We start from the raw sequence: 21,724 nt of genomic DNA, 5'->3' as shown, positions 1-21,724 counted from the left end.
GACTTTTGTTTAACAATGGAATATATGATCTTGTAAGAAATCTATAAAATGTTAAGACTTACATTCCAGGGTGCGTCTTCTAATTTTAATTATGTAGTTGAAGTTTTAAAATTGTATCTATCAAGGGGACCATAAAATTTGAAAAATAACCAAATTGAACTGCCCTTTTACATAAACTTATGTCTATTATTGTCAATATGGGATCTTTGAACATAATGTCTTGTATCTCTTGGTATCATAAGCAAAACAATATTTTTTTATTGCCTCATGACTAAGTGCTTTACTCCTTTAATTAACTCGAAATCAATATAATTGTATTTTAATTTTAATTTATCAATAGTTCATTTATCCAATATTTGGATAGTTTTTAAACCCATTTTTGGAAAGATGTACTCTTTTCTACGCATCAACATTTCAAACAAAAATAATAATTAAAAAATTAATTAAATCAAGAACTAATAATGTAGAAAACAATTTAATACTCCAAAGACTTAACATTACCTTATTTCCTTTAGTTCTGGTGCTTTGAATAGTAAGTGTGAATAATAACATAAAAAATGTTTGAGCATGTGAAAAAGATAAATAGAAGTAGAGTAAAAAACATTCAAGTATTCAATGATCAGAACAGTCATTTAAACACAGTTTAATGACATCTAGTGTACAACCTATATATATATTATTTTGCAACCGAAATAATAATAATAATAATAATAACAGCTCCAATTTTATTGATCAGAGTTGAAATAAATGTCATTGCTATGCTATACACAGAAAAAGGCAGTAAGAAGTTAAAAAGGTTCAAAATTGTGTATTATAAATGACACCTTGAGTTGCATATAGACAGTTTTGCAGTGAAATAGCAACAATAATGAAACAAAACGTAAGACCAAGTCACGATTTTGCTACAATAGTTTGATCATAACCAGCTTCGCTGCTTATGCAACTGCACATATTGTTCAACCTGAAACCAAATCATATTCTTAAATTAGCACTCAGCAAAGTGCACAACGGGCGAAAGAATAGATTCAAAACGGTACATACTACAAACATGATAAGTAAATGATATTATATTTTTCAAAATTCTCATGATAAGTAAATTCCTTAACGTATATTCAGAAAAAAGAACAATAATGGCCTCTGGAACATAAATATATACACAGACAACAAGAATGTTGGAAACAATGGTATGCCAAAATATTAAACAATAAAAAGCGAAGAGCATACCAAGCTTTAAAGGGAAGATAAGAAAATAAAGAACTCCATCAACCTTCTTTGGATCTCTAGCACCAACGATTTTTATTTTTTCGGTATATTTTCTCTCAAGTATATACAATGACATGCACTACAACAGCTGACCTGCACATACACGAACAATGAAGGTGACACTTAAAGAAAACAGAAAAGGAAATAAAATTGACTTTATACGTCGGATTTTAATTTTTATAGCAGGATGAATCAAGTGTAGCAAACCTGCAACTGCCAACTACAGTGCTCTGCTTCATAGTGCCTGAACTGAGAAAACGCATGCTGCTGCATATACCAGTGTTGTCCTAGACAGGTCTCTAACTAATAGTATGGATAAATTAAGGTCAGGTGAACTAGAACTGACACTGGCGAGCGATGAGACCAAAATTCTACTCCACCTCAATCTACAATGGCCATCTCTATCTTTACACAATTATTTCTTCAACCAAAATTCTTTTTTAGTGTAATTTTATACAGCTTGGAGCGATCTTGCATATAAACCTTATAAATCACATATCCTCGATGGAAATTAAAGCTTGTTCCATGTCAGAAAGCAGTTGAAGCAAGTGAAAATGTATACTGATAATCCCAGATCCGTCTTGTATAGCACACATGTACAGCGAGTATTAGGAAACAAGCACTTGCAAGCTTGGAAGTGTTCAGGATCGAAGCAGGAAGAACTAACCAACCCCTCTTCCTATTCCGATCTAGATCATCATGGCCAAGGGGAAAACCATCAAAAAATATTTCCTCCCAGTATACAATCATCCTTACCACCCAGATTTTTTCCTTAATGGCTAATGGCTTCCATTGCCACTCGTATCAAATGTAACACTCCCTCCAAGTCTTGGAAGCTAAAATCAAGAGCTTTCTTCACAGAAGATATAGCCTCCCCACTTTTAGCCCCTCCCAAACTTGAACTGGCAGCTGCAAGAGAAGCTCGTGATTTCCTTGAAGCTTCCATTGCATAATTTACATCCTGTGCCTGAAAGTTATCACATTGATTTTAGTTGCTATAAGTCTCTAAAATTAAATATACACACCATAGAGCACAAAATGGCATGATACATTACAGTAAGAAAGAAATAAAAATAATAAGTTATCCAAAAAAAATAAAGCTAATATACACAGCTAACGGAAATAACCACAAAAGTCGGTGCTAATGCATAAAGCTGCTAGGATACATGCAATTTCAACATACAGTAACAAGAAGCCCGTAACAGCTTCTACGCATTAGAACCAAAAGAAAATTAATTGTAGGGATAAAGGTGTACATTTGTTTTTTGTTATTTATTTTATTTTTTTCGTGGTGGTGGGGGGGATGGGTGAATACTGCCCTGACTCCCGTTCTATATAAAAATACATGAATTAGACTTTCACAATTATATACAAGGGAAGTTACACTTACAAAATTGAGTAACCGAATATATTTAGGGCGGTTTCGAGCAGAAATAACATGACTTTCGGAAGCCTGGAAAGAATTAACACCTTTTGGAAAAGCAGCCTTGTCTGCTAATGTTGGTTGGTTTAAATTATCAACATCAGAAGCAGGAGATTCACCTGATATGAAACCATCACCAAGGTCAAGAAACTAAGTTAAAATGAACTGTCAGTTTGTCCCAATCAATGGGATATTAACTAACATTAGTCATAAAGAATCTAATCCATAAAGAAAAATAACAAAAGAAAATGGTGATTAAAAAGATGTGGCCTGTGGGAGACCTAGAGACTGATGAGTATGCATGCTAGGAAATATCTATGTGCATGCATGCATACCAACAAGGACAATATCCATTTTGTAAAACCAAGTAAATGTTGCATGTCAAATGTGAACTAGAACACTGGTGATTTACAGACTCAAGTGCTCCACCTGAAACAGAAGAATAAATAAGTAAATCTGTGTGAATGAGAAAGACAACCCAAGCAACATGAGTAACAGAAAGACACTGTCTGAAGATTCTCAGATGTCAAGATGCCAAAGAACAAATTCACAATATCTAAGCAAGTAACCTAACCATCCATGCAGTGCAGTTAGCTTCAACCATGCTTCTAACAAGCAACTGTCAGGTCTTTTCACAAATAAAGCAACCAGAGATAATAGACTGCTGCTCCTAGATCACTAAGTGGTAGAACCAGTAAACAACAATTTAATTTTATATGCTACACAGACTAACAGGAAGGGTTTCAACTACTATAATGACGGTTCTTTGAATTACCAGGAGGAACCATTTGTAAAGCTGCCTGCAACTCATGCCGATCTCTACTTGCATTGGCATGACAGGAATAGATAACTCTCATATAAGCGACCTCCATACACTTGTAGGCCAAAGAAGCAGCAGCCATGTCCTTCAATCTCGCATATTCATGGGCACAAAACCTAAATATTGATTGGTAAACAAACAGAAATAAAATCAAGTACCAGAAAAAATGAAACCATCCAAATAAATTGCAACAGAAGATTTCCATGTTGCGGGAATTTTTTCAACTAATACAAGATCAAGCTCCAACAAACGTACGGCAACTTAGGATTACAAAAGCAAGAGAACACAAACCAGAGCGCCTAATATTTTACTTACTCACAGAGTTTTGCAGTACTACTATAAATTTGCACTGAATGCAACATCTCGCCATGTTTGGTACTCTCATTGTTGCAAGATTCTAGTAGAGAAGCACTATGAAGAAACTTAAGTGCTGCCTGGAAGTAAAGTACTGTGCTCTCCCCATTTGATCCAGAACTCTGAGGGAATGTTTAAAATTTATTTCAAAAAATGCTAGGCTGGTACAAAGGGAAAAATACAACAATAAGCTAAATAAAACAAGGCAAAACCTTCACACGATCAGCCAGGTGCTTTAAATCTTTAGCCTCCTTCAAAGCATTGTTAGCTGCCTGACTTGAGGAATCCTTTCTCATTGGACTTGGGGCTCCAACATCCCTGATACGTCCACTTGTTGTAGTATCTCTTGAACTATTCTGCTGACTCCCACTTTGATGATCAACTTTCTTTTTTATTTGTTTCTGTACCTTGAATGCATCATGAGCTTGAGATCCATCAGCTCCATTTCCCTTTTGGGACCCAGAAACCGTATTAGGATGATGAGTCAGCATCTCATTTCGAGTTCCTCCGGAGGGTGGTAGTGATAGCGGCTTCCTTCCCTCAGAAGCAATTTCTGCATGATCAGAGTTTTCAGAGTGAAACCGCTTTGTATATTCTTCACTACCCCTGCCCTGAAAAAGATTCTGCTTCACAGTAGACATTACATCTTGACCTCCAGTGGCAACTGGTTTGGCATCTGACTGACCGTTTGATTGATTCTCTCTTTTACCAATCTCACCAGACAATTTTCCCAAAGATTTTTTATTTTCAGCAAATCTATTCCCAATTTCATTAGACTTTTCTCCAGGCCTCTCTTGAAAGTGATTTCTACCATCCCTAGGTTTTACGTCATATGAAGGCATATGAACTGGCTGTACATCAACTGAACCAGATTTAAAATTATGACTCCCGTCTTTTGGCCACGAGGACCCTTTGCCTGACTTTCTCGAATGAGAGACATTGGCATTGCTACAGTTTTCATTCTGAGTTTCCTCATCATGGTGATCATTTATCGTCGTTGACTTACCAGAAAATTGGGCCTCTTGGCCTCCTAAATAATCATCAGTATCATTCATAAAATGCCTTTTTCCAGTGTCAGGGGAAGGCTTAATCGGTGCCTTAGCTTTACTGCCACCTGATTGATCACCAAACTTATCCTGAATATCAAGTAAGGAGGGCTCAAGGGACCCATGTTGAGCTGCAGCTGAAGTATTTTCCTTCCTTACAGTCCCTGACTTATCACTCCCACCATCATCTTCACCATCTGAACATCTTCTTGGACTATCTGAAACAAAAAGGCCAGCATCATAATACTCATCTTTCCCTGCAACATTTCTCGTTAATGGAAGTTTATCAGGATTAAGAATTCTCATAGGAGATGAGGAAACTGATTCTACTGATGAGCCTTTTGTTTCACGGAAGCCAAGTTTTGATTTATGTGAACAAGAAACCTTAGATGAGCTTGAGGTAGCTACTAAAGAAGGCTGGGCAGATCCAGAATCCCTTTTCAATGAATCCATACCATCTAATCTTTGTTGAGACAGAGAGCTAACTAGATCTTGCCCACTTAGGTGCTTCTGCGTATGTTTACCTTTTTTCTCTAGTTTTCCACTGCTTTTACTTGCAGAAGAATCCTTCCCTCCTGATTTAGATACCCTGGCCTTCTTTTCCTTCCTGCTGTCATTCTCACTGAACTCTTCCTTTACAAGTACTCTGCTACCCTGGAGGTGATTACTCGCCCGTTCATCAACTTTCCTCTTTCTTGAAACTTCAACACCATCAAAATTCATCGGATCCAATGATCCATCAGTTAAGGAAACCTGAAGTTTATCATTTACTCTTTTACCGGATACTTGTTGCCTGTCCTTATCCATCTTTGAATCCTCAAAAGAAAAATGTTGACAGTGTTTAGGCTGATCCTTTCCTACCGATGTGCTAGGCCCACCCTTGCCAGCATGGTCAAACATCCAATCTTCGCCAGAAAGATGCAAAGTTTCATCCTTTATTTTCTTGGGGGCCCTTAAAGAATCTTGATCAGTGATCCTTTTGCCTTTCATCTTTGAAGTTTTGGTATCACCTATTTGCATGTTTTATAAAAACAACACATCACATAATTTAAAAAATAAGTTTTTCAATTACAATAAGTACAAGCTTAAAAGAATACCTCCATCAGAACCGTGTTCTGACAATTTATGCTTCTCTTTCTGATTATTTTTGTGTTTCTCAACAGGAAAATCACATTTGATTAGAGGCTTTAGAGCCAGCTCATCAACAACAGGAGATTGAGTCACATCAGTCATGCTTCCAGATCGGATTGATGACTGCGTGTTCTTCTTCATAGATTTTGCCTCATCTTTATCCATTGCATTTGATATTTCTTTTAAACCGTGTTTCTTCCTTCCACCAGTGAGAACAGAATGTGAACCAAGACTGAGTTGGTTTTGGTCAGGTTGCAGGGCATCTGATGAGGCTGATATAGACATATTATTGACAGGATTACTTGGAAGATTTGTTTGACTCTCTGCAACAGGAACATGATACAATGCAAAAACAGCTTTTGTAGTTTCTTCCTCCTCAACACTGCAACGATTCATTGCAGGCCTAAACATTTATAGGACAAAAAGTTTTGAGATTTTAGCAAGGGAGAAGAGATATATTGCCACAATTCATCACAAAGGTTAACTATCAACATCTCTGGTCTCGTGTTCGTCAATCTAACAAAGTTTTTACAACCATTAATAACATTCATAAAAAATTTAGAAGCGGTAATGACAAAGAACTTACAACCAGTTAAGCATGCTGCACAACCACTTCTCAGGTAACTCAGATGGATTTATGTTTATTGGGAGAAGACGCCACTTCTGACACTTATCACAACAAACCCAATTTTCTTTTATCAATACAGGAGCAGCAGTTGCAAGGGAAGGTCCAGCAATATTCACATCTGCTGAGTTGGAATGTGCACCCATAGTTGCTCTGGGGCACGATTCATTTACCAATACACCCTCAGTTTTGTTAGCACTTAGTATATCACTATGTCCATTGATAATGGCTGATGTGCTTTTTTCAATCTTATCAACTATCTTCGGCCAATCTTCAGGAAGAATTTCCAAATAACTTGATTGGTTCTCTTCACGTTCTGATTCTCCAATATCTCCAAAAACATCCATATCTCCAGCCTTTTGAAATGACCTGTCAGATTTTTTGCCTCCTGTTTCCCTTTTGTTCGTAGAACTGCTCACATGAGCAGTCTGCTTACCATTCAGCACCAAAGACGAACCCACCCTCAAGCTTTCTTTTGCTCCCTCTGCATCTGGACTGCCATTACTGTGACTACCTTTTGATTTTCTTTTTCCACCAGACGAGGCATGTTCCTTTGCAGAAGGCAACTTCATAGTGTCTTGTTCTTGTGAAGTCACTCTCTGGATGACCTTCTGATTGAGAGGATCTACCACTTCACTATCTAGAGCTTTGCTACCTTTGAGAGTATTAGAGTCAGCTTTGATAGAATCATAAGTTTCGTCTGCTTTATTATACCCACTTTTTCTGACATAGCCTGAAATATCACCCAAAGGACTTGTCTTTTGTTCCTCCAAAACCTTTAGAGCTGAAACAGCCCTTGGACTCTCCCAGCCAATCTCTTGGATAAGTTTTGGCTCCACAGACTCCTCAGCTACATCATGGAAACCTTTGTTTCTTTCTATGCCCTTACTTTTTACCTTGGCAACAACAGAATATGAATCAGACAAGAGAGGAAGCTTCAACGTTTTTGAAACAAGCTCCTCACAAGCCAATACGTTGACATTTACTTCCTTCTTTGACACAGCAACATTGTCATTCCTCATATCCCTGTTACTGCTACACTTCCTTTCTGCTGTAATATCCTTTTTCTCCTCCAACTTCGATTTTTTGTTTCCTAACAATATTCCGTCACCCTTTCCAGAATCAGATATATTCTCTTTCAGAATCTTTTCCTTTACGATCAAGTTAAGTAGATGATCAGGGAGAGGTGATAGTAGAGCCTCACCAGCTAGTGGGAAGGAAGTCATAAACTGCTCAAAATATTCAGAAAAAATATATATTCAGATCACTTTGGGTACATCAAATGCAAGAAACAAGAAAATAAACATTCTTTTTATTAGAAGAATAAAACAATTGTAGATAGAAGATTTACTCGAAGAATACTGGTCGGAGATTCAAACAATGCCTCTTGAGTCTCCCGATAAATCCCTTCACTTCCTGAAGGGCTCTCATCTAATGAGGAAGATGGTGAGACACCAAGGCCAAGACCACTGTAGATTGCAGCATTCTTTTGTGTCGACAAGTTATCTGACCCCACTTTGATTCGCACCTTCAATATTTTCTGGTCTGCCATATTGGCAGCTTTCTTATTTGCAGATTCATGCCTGGAGGCAAGCTCATCAGCACCACCAGGAGTTACACTAACCTCTTGTTCAATTGAATCATTCGCAGACGATGCCTTCAAAGCAGGGAGGGTTTCAAAATTAATAGGTGGTGGTCCAGCCTTCCGTAACTGTGAACCACTTGCCCAAGACGCCATATTTTTTGGAGATATGGATGGATTGCAGCTCTGACCTGGTGGACTCTTTGGATGAGGCCAACTAGGAGAACGTGTATAAGTCGGTAAGAATGATCCATAACCACCAAACTTTGCCCCTGGGCAATGTCAAAACTTCCAAAATAATCAATTTAAATTTATAAACTCCAATCTATGGTGACTCTTAACCTCATTAGAACATGATTCTCTTATTGTTTTGACTTACCTAGATTCTCTGCAGAAACTCCACCTTCAAAATCTTTTTGAAGATGTCCAAGAACATGTTGAAGTTTTTCATCCTTCAAACACATTACAGTAACCACATATCACTAAGTGATCACAAAACCAATGGAAGGAACTAAGAACAAGTATCAGACAAGTAATAAGATATTTAGAAAGGATAAAGTACTGCATTTTAGAGTTAGTGCCTAATCTTCTAGAAGCACTACAGTAACTCCATATGCTAATGAATGTGCTTGAATCTTACTCTCCCTGTTTCCAATTATAAAATCCCCAGCATAACAGTCAAGAATACCATCATTAATCATCATTAACCTTACATGGAAATTTGCGAATAAAGCTTTCTCAACTAGACAGGCGTACAATACTCCAGTTTACACCCAACAACTCAAAAATTCACAAAACCCGTTAATACACGACATTAAAAAAGCTTCATACATGACTGGATTAGACATAACAACTGAAAACAATTATCTTCCCTTAATTAAAAACCACTAAATATCCCCATCATGAACTAAACAATAATCCAAATATTTGAATGAAAAACCAAAATACCAGTCGTCCAGTCCATATATTATATTTCTAAAAGCAGCACAATTTAGCAGTAAACACATCTAAATTGAAGTTCCAATATCCAACATTGCAATTAAACAATAACAATCTAAACTTTGAAACTAAAACTCAACCAAAAAAGTCAACACAATATAATTAAACATTAGTGAAAAGGGAAAGCCAAGCTAAACGGTTAAGAAAAAAAAGGAGAGCAAGAATTTCTTACTATGTAAGCTAGAGAAGATAGATCAGCTTCAGGGTCAGTGGAGGCATCATAATCATTGTTATTGTTATTATAGGAGCAAGCCTCTCCTTTCTCAAGCTCAGCCTCTTCCATTTTTCTTCCACCAAACCCTAGCCCTAGCCCCATCCTCGCATCGTCACTCCCTAACGAAATCATTCAACGACAAAATTCAAATATAAAGCTAAATCTCACCCCCCAAATTACCAAGTTCTAAAACGTAATTTTCTTTTATTCCAAGCCCAAATGTTTCTCCCAAACATTATCCACAACCCCTAAAATCCACCAAAGGGAAAGACGGGTTTAACCCTAATTTCGACCAAAAACCAAAACTCGATCACGAAGCCCGAAGACCTAACCGAAACTTCAAAACGGTTTAATTTCCAGAAGGAAAAAAGATGGCTATTTGAACAAAAGGGATCCCGGGAAATTTTGTTGTTGATTTAGTGTTTCTGTTTTTGGGATTCTTTGATTTGTTCTATTCTGTTTCGATCTCATTAGCTGGAATTTGATAGCGCAGGGAGGGAGAGGAAAGAGAGAGACTCTCTCGGGTCTTTGTTGTACACGGCGATTTATATTTACTTACTATATTTGTGAAGTTAATTCGTGTTTTTAATAGTATTTTCTAGGGGTAAGTGTGTTCATGACCGAATTTTAATTTAATTAGGATTAAGAGTAATATTTTATTTTTGGCACGTTTTTTTCCCCTATATTTCGGTACGTTTTTTCCCCTATATTTCAGTACGTTTTTTTTATCTTCTTTATTAATAGTTAGATAATTTTTTTCTCGTCATAATAGATTTGATGATGACTAATTAAGATGATATTTATTTATTATCTGTTGGTCTTTTCTATTTTAAACATTCGAATTAGATTTAGATACGTAGTTACGTTCGTGGATAGTTTTTTCATATCATTCCACTGTGATATGTTATTTGTCGGTGATCTTTTAGTAGTTTTGATCTTTTTTATTTATTTGGTGATGTAATAAGATATATTGACATTTATCTTTATACGAGTTTTTAATTAGGTTTTTAATTTTTTGCTTACAAGATGTATTGACATTTATCTTTATACGAGTTTTTAATTAGGTTTTTAATTTTTTGCTTACGTGATCTTTGTATGATCTCAAATAATTAAGTTTATAGTTATGTTTATAAACATTTATTGTAATTATGGATATTTTTAAATAAATAAAAAGAGTTTGAAAGAGAAATCTATGCTTAATTAATATTTATTTATTTATTTAAATTTTTAATGATGCTTTCATTAACTGAAACTAGCATAATAAGTAATTACATCATAAATACAATTAGGAACAATGTTATCGAAATATAAAGGTCAAGAAGTAGTTGAAATAAAGTTAGTCAATGCATGATTTGCACCATTGCATTCACGTCGAAATAACGATCAGTTATCCGCGGGTGAGAATCAAGTAATCGTCGCGCCTTAGCTAGGTAGAATCGAAGAACAAAACGATCAACAACATGATTTTTCAGTTGACGAACTACGTTAAAGGAATCGCTCTCAATAATAATACGTGGAAACTCCATTTCTACTGTCATGCAAACTACATGGCAAAGAGCGTGGGCTTCAATTTGAGCAAAATTACGCGAGCAACAGAGGGGAAGAGCAAAAGTGCACAGCCAGCCACTACGGAACCATAACTGTCCCTCGCAACAATCCCTATTGTAGGTGAACCAAGAAATTGCGGACATGCACCATTAACGTTTATTTTAACAGTGTGTCAGTCTGGTTTTCCCAACATGTATGCAGTAAAGAAGTTGAAGATGTATGCGCAGGCGGTGAAACACTTTTAGCAACAAGATATGCAGTTTGGAGAGTTTCACCAATAGCAATAAGGTGCCAATCAAGTAATAATTACGAGTCATGGAATAAAATATTCTACCGGTGCCATAGTTTCCACAGAAGAACCATCAGTATGGTGAAATGGAGAATAGACATCGAAATTATAAGGTTCTCCATCCATACACCAAATGAATCAAAACTTCGATCATTCTCGGCAAAAATAAGGATTAACTGGATTGTAAGGAAATAACTCAATGTATGAGATACACTTTTAATAAGTGAGCCATATAAACAACATCGTCCATTTGAGACCCTAATACATAATAACGGACAACCAATCGGAAGCACCTCATGTGCCGTTTGTCATTCGAACAATCCAATTTGAGCCACATAGATACCTAGTCATACTACTTTAATTATGTAGAATGATTAAAATGATTAAAAATTTAGTAATCAAATTTAAATATTTTAAAGTTAGTAAAAAAAATACAGTCAAAGTTGATTGATGGAATTTATAATTTACCCTAAATTATCAATTATTAATATTTATCACTATACATTAATAAAGAAATAAAGGCAGCTAAAAAAATGCCCCAAACCCAGATGTACGGTATTAGAGAGAAAGGGGGAGGTAGAGAGTGTAGAGAGAGAGAGAGTACAAAAACAAAAGCTCAAATACATGGAGAACTAAGAATCTATATCTCTCCTGCCTGCTCATTGTTTCTCAGCTTACTTCCACCATCGATCGACCTTTCTACGATCATTCTAGAAGCTTCCATTGTTCTGTGTAGAATTTCCATTTCTATTTTTTTTTGTGTAGTCGGTAAGGCATTCAGAAGTAACAGAACCCGCCCCCCAAACAAAAATAGAACCCGTTTCGATGGAGTTGTACGGTCGCATCCCGACACGGAATGGGTCGCAATCGGTTCATCGGCCCGAATGGAGTCCTGCTGGTCCCGGAACTGGCTTGGAAGGTATTTCCCGTTTATGGTTTTTCCCGGTTTTCTACCCGCATTGTACCGATATCACTTCGCTAAAGCTTATTTTTATATAGAGATTTAGGGCTTTTACCATGCGGGAGTGAATTAGGCGTTTGATTAGTATTACTTTGGTGTAATGCAGAATCGATGTGGCAAATGTCGTCGAGGGGTACGGAATCGTACCCGGAACGGCCCGGAGTACCTGATTGTGTTTACTACATGCGAACCGGTCTATGCGGGTATGGTAGTAGGTGCCGTTACAATCACCCTCAAAACCGTGCTGCCGTAAGCGTAAAATCCTTTTATCATTTGCTTCCACAAATTGGGTTTCCTTTTGATTAATTGATTTCGTTTGCACTGTTTGTTTCTTTACATTTAACTTGTACTGGTTAATGGAATAGAATGAAGAATATTTATTGACGCTGTTGCATTTGACTGTTGGAAGCGACAGATGGTGTGTAACTAAGTGAACTTAATTTAACAATTTCATGTTGACTATAAAAGTACAAAATGCAGCAGTAGGAATCAGGAACTTATCACAGTAGTAGTGGATAAATGAAGCAAATTTCCCCAGTTATATGCCGCAACAATTAATGCAAGAATTTGATGCTTATAACTCATAGGGACATTGATATAGATAATATTTCTAATTTGGTATTTCTCTCAAAATAGAGACTGAATACTTCAATTTACAAGTTATGATTGACACCCTCTGTTCCGGATTTAAACAAATTGCCTGCAACTTATGTCTATGTGAGTTTCTTCATCATCTTCTCTAAAACCTGTAATATAAGCAGCCATTCTCTTATACTAGTTCTTAATGATCTGTCAGATGTCTGGGCTGATTACTTTTTTCCTCTTGTACTTGGCTTTAAGCCTCTTGTCAGAGTTTAGTTACACATATTTATTTGGTTGTGATGCCATTTAGGTTGAGGCTGCCGTAAGAGCTACAGGGGAGTACCCTGAACGACCAGGGGAACCTGCCTGCCAGGTAAACAAAAAAAACATTTATGGAAAAAATGCAAAATTTTTGTTAATGAATCAACCCTTTTGTTAATTAATGCTGCAAAAAAATTATTTATTTTCCTAACTTGTGCTTTTGTGGTGGTAGCAGTTTTATTTAAAAACTGGGACTTGTAAATTTGGTGCATCCTGTAAGTTTCACCATCCAAAAAACGGAGGTGGATCCTTTAGCCATGTTCCACTGAATATCTATGGATATCCATTACGACCGGTTTGGATGATATATTTTCTTTCTCAATTTGTATATATCCATTTGAGTATTCTTAAAAACATCCAGAATCAGTTTGATATGCATTTATTAACAGGGTGAGGAAGAATGCTCCTATTATTTGAAAATGGGGCAATGCAAATTTGGTGTTACTTGTAAATTCCATCATCCTCAGCCAGCTGGTACATCAATGCCAGCATCTGCACCTCAATTTTATCAGTCGGTGCAGTCTCCTTCAGTTCCTATGCCGGAACAATATGGGGGAGCATCCACCAGTGTGAGAGTGGCAAGGCCTCCACTAATGCCTGGTTCATATGTTCAAGGGGCTTATGGTCCTGTGCTGTTTTCCCCTGGAGTGGTTCCTATTCCGGGATGGAGTCATTACTCGGTAGGATAATCATCATTGTTGCATTACGGTAATGGCAAAAGTATATGAGATTCCTGAAGTTGTTTTTGACATTTTTTCTGCAGGCACCCATAAGCCCGGTACTATCTCCTGGTGCACAACCTGTTGTTGGAGCAACTTCTCTCTATGGACTAGCACAACTATCTTCTTCAACACCCTCACTTGCAGGATCCTATCCTTCCTTGCCTTCTTCTACTGGCCCTTCAAGAAGTAATCAGAAGGAGCAAACATTCCCAGAGAGACCTGGTGAACCTGAATGCCAATACTATTTGAGAACTGGTGACTGTAAATTTGAATCATCTTGTAGGTATCATCATCCCAGAGACAGGGTTGTGCCACGAACAAATTGTGCCCTCAACCCAATGGGACTTCCTTTACGTCCGGTATGTGAACACTTTTAATCTCTTAGTCTTTATTTTGTTCTTTATCTTGTGTTTTATGCTCAAGGTGACATTTTGTTAGACTTAGATTTTATAAGGATCTTAACTTCAAAATCTTGCTTTATTAAAGCGAGTTTGCTTAGATTAATATATTGGACATACCTCTGGAATTGACTTTGAGTGACTGCCCTAGAATTATGAACTCTGAAGTTCGTTTTTCAATTTATCTACCATAAAGTTAAAAGTTTTGTTCCTTAGATAGGAAAGAAAGGAAGTGACAACCTTTTGACCTTTGCTTTCACTTCTAATTAATGCTCAAGTGCAAGGAATGAGAAGGCTTCAATAAGGGTCATCACATGCACATTTAACAGTTTTATTGTTTGCACCTGCAAATAATCTACTGTGGAAGGCTTTTTTACTGGCCTTAAGAACTCAGGAATCTAATTATTGCTTACTAGATGACTTAGGTTGTCAAAGTTTCATAATTAGTTTTGGATAAAGACAAGTATTCTTTGAGTAGAATGTGTGGTAGGGTTATAACTTATCATTTGATACTAGAGTTGATCCCTAGTGAAAGTAATGATGGAGCACTTTAGTTGAGGCTTCTGAATATTTTTAATGTTCATGTGGCCAAAAGATGGATCATCTGAAAGTTGCTACAAATTTATGGCAGGGAGTAGCATGTCTTTTTGCAGTAACTAGGATGTTATTAAATTAAGCAACCTAGCTCCACCAAAGTTTCCTATGCCTTGTATGTGGACATCATCAAGGTTAATTATCTTATTTAATATTTTTAGTATGTTTTTAAAGAAAAAACTTGGGGATTTAATAATAACTTTATATGTTGAGGTCCTTATTTGCACCCTTTGTAATCCAGTGGTGGCTGTCTCAATCACTCTTAACAACTTGGCCTGATCAAGCATCATGCATACATCTATGTGAGGTGTATGTGTTTAATCCTCTCTTTCTCCTTTACATGATTAGTATTAATGTGAGTCTCGGTTAGTTTGGAGAGGATTAGGTATATACTATATGATCAAATTTGTGTGAAAAATCCTATGCAGATATATAATGGAGTTATCGTGATTCTTCAACTTATTAGGTATTTTATTAGTAACATAGATCTTTTGCTTTTTTCCTGATAATATTTGTTATCGATTGAAAATGTTTTATTTTTTGCTACAAAATATTTTTCTATTCTTGAATTGTTGTATTTGCCTAATAGTATACTTTATGAACGACGTGCATGCTTCAAGTTGTAGCATTTCGACGAAAATAGAGGTATAAGAATGCTATTCTAATCAACCTTTGCAAGTTCTCACTATAGTTATCATGGTCCCCTAATTTCTAATAGACTATTACCTTAGTGATCATATATCTTTTTAAATTTATTATAGCAATTTTGTACTGTCTTATGCTTTAGTAACTCCACTATGTTTTTTTATAAGAGACTAGGCCTCTTTAAAACCCCCTTCATACCCGCCGTTGTACATTGGAAGGAGAAAAAGAGTGCCTCAAATATTATTCCAAAAAGAAATTAAACCTCATACAACAGCAGGTTGTTACAACCATCACCCACCAACTTAACCTCAACCCACCCTACAAACATATCATCCAAACAAAAATTACTAAACAATTACCCTATATCGACTTAGCCAAACTGTCAGCCTCCCAATTGACAACCCTTTTTAGAGACCTGATAATAACACTATGTTCCAATACAAAACTGACAATTTCTTTAACTAGCTGTGAAAACACGGTAGGACACACTTCCAGAGTCTTAATCCATTTCACTGCAATTGCAGAATCAGTCTCCATAATTAACCGACCCCTACCACGCTATTATGATTCCACAAACAAAGATAAACCAACTTGAATGACCTTCAACTCAGCTAAGATAGGCAGACCTAGACCAGTAGATGCCGAAAATGAACCCAAAATCTTGCTCTTCATTTCTAAGGATTCCACCAATTCCACTGCCATTCCAATCACTTGTCACTGCCCTATCCACATTAATTTTGAAGAAACCCGGGGGTGGGGGACACCACGAGATAGTTGAGAGATTTATCTTCATGGACGGATTACTTGAATCAGCCAACTTCGGGTCACCAACAATGCAATCTAAGATAACTGGAAAATTAGGAAATTTCGCCGAAAACCACGCAACCACTCTATATCTAGAAATAAAGAACAACTGTTTAAGATCAAGACTTCCATTCTCGAAAACCACTTGGTTTCGACACTTCCATATTGACCACAAGACAACTCCCGGAATAAAATTCCAAATAATAGGCTTTGGAACTAGGCTTCCCCAAGAAGATAAGAAGACATTAGGATACTCTGGAAGGACAGTGGATAGGTTCCACAACCTTAAGAAACTCACCCATAAGCCCTACGCAATAGAACAAGAAAAAAGCAAGTGAGAAACAGTCTCTTGGTACAAACCACAAAGAGGGCATAAAATGTTCTCTATCCCACTAACACTACGCTTGATAAGTTCATATTTAATAGCCAATTTTTGATGCAAAACCTTCCACATAAACGCCTCCACTCTTGGGGTAGCATAACCGATCCAAACCAGCTTTGACCAAATCAGATCCACAACAAACCCTTCTAACAGTAATTTAACGCATGATGCATGATTCATCAACATTAATACAGAAAATTCTGCTCTTAGACAAAATTAGTTGTAGCCCCGAACACTATTCAAAAATAGTCGATACTCTCTTCACATTCTTCAGTTGACCTTCCGAAGCATCACAAAAAACTAACAGATCATCGCAAACTACAAATGAGACAGCGATAACGCCTTATTCGGGATTAGGGTTTTAGTTAGGCATGGGAATAAGGTTAGTTTCGATGAGCCAAATCTGTTTGCCAATGAAGGCGACGAAATGGCTTCTGTTGCTTATAGGTATAAAAGGTGAAGCTTGATAATGATATGCAATTAGTTGCTCGGTATGAGGTTCAGAGTGTTGTTGATGTTAATAATCAGAAGTCTTTCCTTACTTTGAATGCACTTAATGAGTTTGATCCCAAGTACTCTGGTGTTGATTGGAGGCAGAAGTTGGAGACTCAAAGGGGTGCGGTTTTGGTTATGAGTTGAAGAACAATGCGACTAAGTTGGCTAAATGGTCTGCACAAGCGATTTTAGCCAATGCTAATTTGATGAGATTGGGATATGTTTCGAGGGTGCATCCTAGGGATCATTTTAACCATGTGATATTGGGTGTTGTTGGTTACAAACGGTGAAATTGTGTTGCTCAAATTAATCTCAATACTGCGAAAATGTGGGGGATTGTGAAGTATACTGTCGACTTGTGTATGAAGTTAAATGAGGGGAAATATGTGCTTGTGAAGGATCCTTCCAAGCCTGAAGTGAGGATTTATAAGGTTCCAGCAGATGCTTCCGAGAATGATTATGTGGAAGAACTACAGTGTACGTTTTCAAGACAGAATTTTGTAATTGAGCATCTTAAAGAAATTGAAACACATGTTAAGAATAAGTCGGACTCTGAACAAAGGAAAACAGCTATTTGAGGTTAGATTTGGTTATGAAAAGATTATTGTCGTCTTGGGAGGTAAAGAGTTTATTGAAGGTCAAAATCCTGTTGGTATCAAAACCCTTTTGCCTGTTTTAGAAAAGCAAGTTAACACTACTGTTGGAGGCTGAAAATTCAAAATCTAAAGCATAGGAACTTGGTACCAAGTTGGCCGAAAGCCAACATGTCGTGAATGTTATAGCACGCGAGGGCCCTGCGAGGGTGCACAAGCCAGAGACGTACAAGCAATGACTAATTAGTTGGGATGGACTTCCTTCTTTTGCAAATTGGAAGGATTTTGTGGTCTTGCTATCACAAATTCGATACTTTGATCCTTGGGGACAAGGATCGTCTAAAGGGTGAGGAATTGTCACGGTTGGGAGAGAGGAGGAGAAGCATGAAGCGAAGGGCATTGGGGATTTAGAAAATGAATTAGGGATTGAGCTAAGGATTGCACGTTGTGAATTGGGGAATTTTGATGATGAAGAATTAAAAGGGGAGCGTGTGACTCACATGGGGAAAATTAACATGAAGAAAAGAGCAGACTACTTGAGGAAGGGAAACAATGGCCTTAGCCAAGCCAAAATAGGAGGAAACCTAGCGTATTGTGATTAAATAACCATGTATTGTAGAATATAGTTTTCATGTGTGAAAAGAATGAACTTTTTCTTCTCTTGAATCTATATTCTCTCGTCTACTCTCCCCTCTTTTCTTCTCTTCTTCGTCTATTTTTCTTCTCTATTTCTCGAGGGTCGTAACACAGACTAATAGGCCGATAATCTTCCAAACTCTCTGGATTCAATTTCTTGGGGATCAATGATATAAGAGAATGATTCACTCCTTTCTCCCACCTCTTCCCTGAATAAAAATCCGAGAAAAACATTAGGATCTCATCCTTCAAAATTGGCCAGAATCTCTTAAAAAACCCATATTTAGTCCATCCGGTCCAGGCGCCTTGTTGCTATCCGAGGATGCAGGGAATGTGGTTTTTGGCTTAGTGATCACATATCTTTGTAAACTTTATCATTGCAGCTACTTGATCTTATGGAATTTTCAATTTTGCTATTTTTCGTACATTGTTTATAACAGGAAGATAGGTGATGTACTAAAAGGTTGGTTAGATAATAATTTCTTCATGACTTCATCTTGCCTAGTCTTAAAGATTGGTTAGGTAATAATTTCTTCAATACTTCACCTTGTGAATCCCCTGTATGTCTTGGGGTGTGTGTGGACCAGATAGGGAAATATGTTCTAGTTTGCTTTTATTTTTTTCCACCTACTGTTCAGCCTTATTACTGCTATCTCATCCACTTATTTTTTTTGGAGCGTGCTATCTCGAACAGCTAGTTTATTACTTTCACAGTTTTGTGATGTTGAGATGCAATGTCTATCCTAAAAACTTTAGTTTTTAAAAAATTGGTGTGATTTGATTCTTTTATGTAAACAGGGTGTGCAGCCTTGTTCATTCTACTTGCAGAATGGTCACTGCAAGTTCGGGTCCACGTGCAAATTCGATCACCCTGTGGGAACAATAAGATTTAGTCCATCAGCATCATCTCTCATTGATATGCCAGTTGCTCCTTATCAAGTTGGGTCTTTACTGGCTACATTGGCACCTTCTTCTTCTTCTGATTTACGGCCGGAGCTTATTTCAGGGCCTAAGGAGGATTCTTATTTGAGCAGGATTCCTTCATCTGCTAGCACATCTAGTAGTTCGGTTGGTTTGATTTTTTCACTGACGGGTTCTGTTCCTCTTTCCGATTTGCAATTTTCAAGTCAGAGTGCTGTTCCTCTAAGCAGTAGCAGAAGCATAAGACATGGTGGTGAGGTCCGTCGCACAAATTGATGTAAAATGTTAGAGCCATTCTTCATTATCTCGCAGATACGGTGATGTATTTTCCTGTTAATAGATCTGGGTACATTATAGTCAATTGTGCAAAGTTACATTTATCAGCTGCAAGGCTTATCGACCAATCTGCTTAGCTCAGAATAGAACTGATTGTATTTATGCCTAGCTTGTTTTTTTATTACCATCAATATTATACGCAATAAGCTGTTGTAGCAGAGTATGAACCAGTATCCCTTTCTTCCAAATAATCACAACATAAAGCCTCTATATCAGGTTAGCCTGTGACCATGCTTTCAGCTTGATGTTTTGTATTCCATCATTTTGCAATTAACACTTTAGGTGGATTGTTAAAGTGAGTTGCAATTTTGCCATTGCTACGCGTGTTTTATATATATTAAAGATAATCTATCTTTTCTTTTCTAGTAAAAGTATCTTCATTTTCTATTTTTAATTTCGTTCATTCGTTTTCATTATCCAACGATTAAATCCGTAAAACTTTTAATTTGCATACCGTGTCAACTGATCTACCTCTTTGCCATATAATTTGCTTCACTAGCTTTGTCGTGACTTGAAAAGTAAGGTGCTGAAGCCTTTCCGTCGTTTAGTATAACGTGAGATTTTTAGTTATCCCACTGTTTATTTTCCTTACTGAAGGGATTGAATTGAAACAGCAAGAGGCAAATTAGCTTAACAAACCAATGAGATCAAGCAACGTGCATAATTATATAAATCACATAGGTGAAGTTAAAAAGATAATCATTGGATTTCACCTGATCCAATGAATGGGGCACACATTGCATTCTTTGTACATAGCTAATGAGCAAATCACTATGAAACTTTGAGCATGCGCAACAATCACTGTTGCTTTAACTTATGGCAACAAGGCCATAAACCCCCATGTTTCACAATTAGACAATCCATGGTTCAATGATTTGAAAGTAACTCCTCTGATTCGAGCATGGCCAAGACCGGTAAGTTCAAACCAGGTTTAACAAATCTTCAGCTTCATTAATGATTACTATAAGATCATAATTAAGCATATACAGATACTCACACGATCAAAGCCCTTTATTTGCAGCAAATTGCTATGATAATATAGGTGCTAATCAGTAAAGCATATGGCTAGGAGAGAAGTGGGTTCAAGAGAGTGGGCTCACATGTTTTCTGTAACTATAATTGTAGCCACCAACTTTGCTTTGCTTATGCACCCTACTGCACTATTGATTCAAAGCTTCTTTCTCCTCTTCACCTGTATTTTACTTGAAAAGAAAATGAAAAGAGGGACAAAAGAAAACTCCCTTTTGGCTCTTAGCTTCAGTATCTAGCTCTGGCCTCTGTACTCCCATTTTCTTGGATGATGCAGATCACTGTGGTCCAGAAAATCAACCCTTAATGAATGGGACGTTTCGAAAGAAACTGAACTCGAAAACTGGGATTTTTCGTTTCGAATGTGACACTGAAGATCAACCCTTTATATGTTCTATATGGATATGTTGAGATATTTTGTATGTTATATTTAAGCCACCTTTTCTTGAAGTCTGGCTGGTGATTGATTCTTCAGGTCTGTCTAATGATGTATTCAGCTAACATAATCAAAACCAATTGGTTAAGCTTTTGGCTTCTGGTGTCAGCTGCTCACTGTCATGATTCCTGGTTCAAACATTAAAAAAAAAATTAAAGGTGTGCTCTAGAGAAAAAGACCTATAAGTTGTTCATGATGTGCCTACCTAAGAGATAATATAAATAATTAGATGATAAACTATTCATTTCAAACCCTAATTTCTCCCCTCAAAGCCAATAAGCCAATAACATTCCTTTTTTCCCACTGAAACCACTCGTTAGGTTATGAATAATGAATTCGAAGTCCTTCAAAGTAAAATAGTGGATTTTATTATTATAAAAAAAGTAGTGTTGAAATAATTTTATTCCATTTAAAGATCCAACTTCACTCTCGAATTCAGATATAATCTGGTCTCATGCACACAAAAGGAAAAAAAAATGCAAGAATTGATGGGATGATTATTACCACTTGATCCATGCAATCTTAGGCCATAATTAAGCCAACAGTTTGCAATACCAAGCGTACATATATACACT

The 21,724-nt window shown here is 36.9% G+C and overlaps 2 protein-coding genes and 1 long non-coding RNA gene across 4 annotated transcripts; 1 reads left to right on the top strand and 2 right to left on the bottom strand.

The window, feature by feature from the left end:
* Positions 1–746: 746 nt before the first annotated feature.
* LOC120127354 lies at positions 747–1,566 on the bottom strand. The gene is made up of 3 exons (XR_005516531.1): positions 1,471–1,566; positions 1,225–1,356; positions 747–961 (listed from the first exon to the last, which is right to left on the bottom strand). It is a non-coding gene; the product is annotated as an uncharacterized LOC120127354 (long non-coding RNA).
* A 200-nt stretch (positions 1,567–1,766) lies between these two features.
* LOC120127352 (cysteine-tryptophan domain-containing zinc finger protein 3-like) lies at positions 1,767–9,960 on the bottom strand. Its single transcript, XM_039145264.1, has 10 exons — positions 9,416–9,960; positions 8,624–8,696; positions 8,014–8,516; positions 6,624–7,891; positions 6,004–6,440; positions 4,073–5,916; positions 3,822–3,982; positions 3,462–3,622; positions 2,654–2,805; positions 1,767–2,230 (listed from the first exon to the last, which is right to left on the bottom strand). The coding sequence occupies exons 1-10, from the start codon at positions 9,587–9,589 to the stop codon at positions 2,036–2,038; spliced, it is 4,968 nt and encodes a 1,655-aa protein (XP_039001195.1). The 5' UTR covers positions 9,590–9,960; the 3' UTR covers positions 1,767–2,035.
* A 1,959-nt stretch (positions 9,961–11,919) lies between these two features.
* LOC120127348 (zinc finger CCCH domain-containing protein 32-like) lies at positions 11,920–19,973 on the top strand. 2 transcript variants are annotated; one of them, XM_039145260.1, is made up of 7 exons: positions 11,920–12,213; positions 12,362–12,504; positions 13,148–13,210; positions 13,334–13,453; positions 13,548–13,838; positions 13,922–14,239; positions 19,226–19,973. In XM_039145260.1, the coding sequence occupies exons 1-7, from the start codon at positions 12,120–12,122 to the stop codon at positions 19,622–19,624; spliced, it is 1,428 nt and encodes a 475-aa protein (XP_039001191.1). In that variant the 5' UTR covers positions 11,920–12,119; the 3' UTR covers positions 19,625–19,973. The 2 variants fall into 2 exon arrangements, with proteins under 2 accessions (XP_039001191.1, XP_039001192.1); XM_039145261.1 differs by lacking the exon at positions 13,148–13,210 and having other exon boundaries at positions 11,921–12,213.
* Positions 19,974–21,724: the final 1,751 nt, after the last annotated feature.

Source organism: Hibiscus syriacus, unplaced genomic scaffold (assembly GCF_006381635.1).
Source record: "Hibiscus syriacus cultivar Baekdansim isolate YM2019G1 unplaced genomic scaffold, ASM638163v2 tig00110467_pilon, whole genome shotgun sequence".
Classification (NCBI taxonomy): Eukaryota; Viridiplantae; Streptophyta; class Magnoliopsida; order Malvales; family Malvaceae; genus Hibiscus; species Hibiscus syriacus.
The sequence above is the reverse complement of the archived record's forward strand: the minus strand, read 5'-3'. Positions and strand labels throughout refer to the sequence as shown.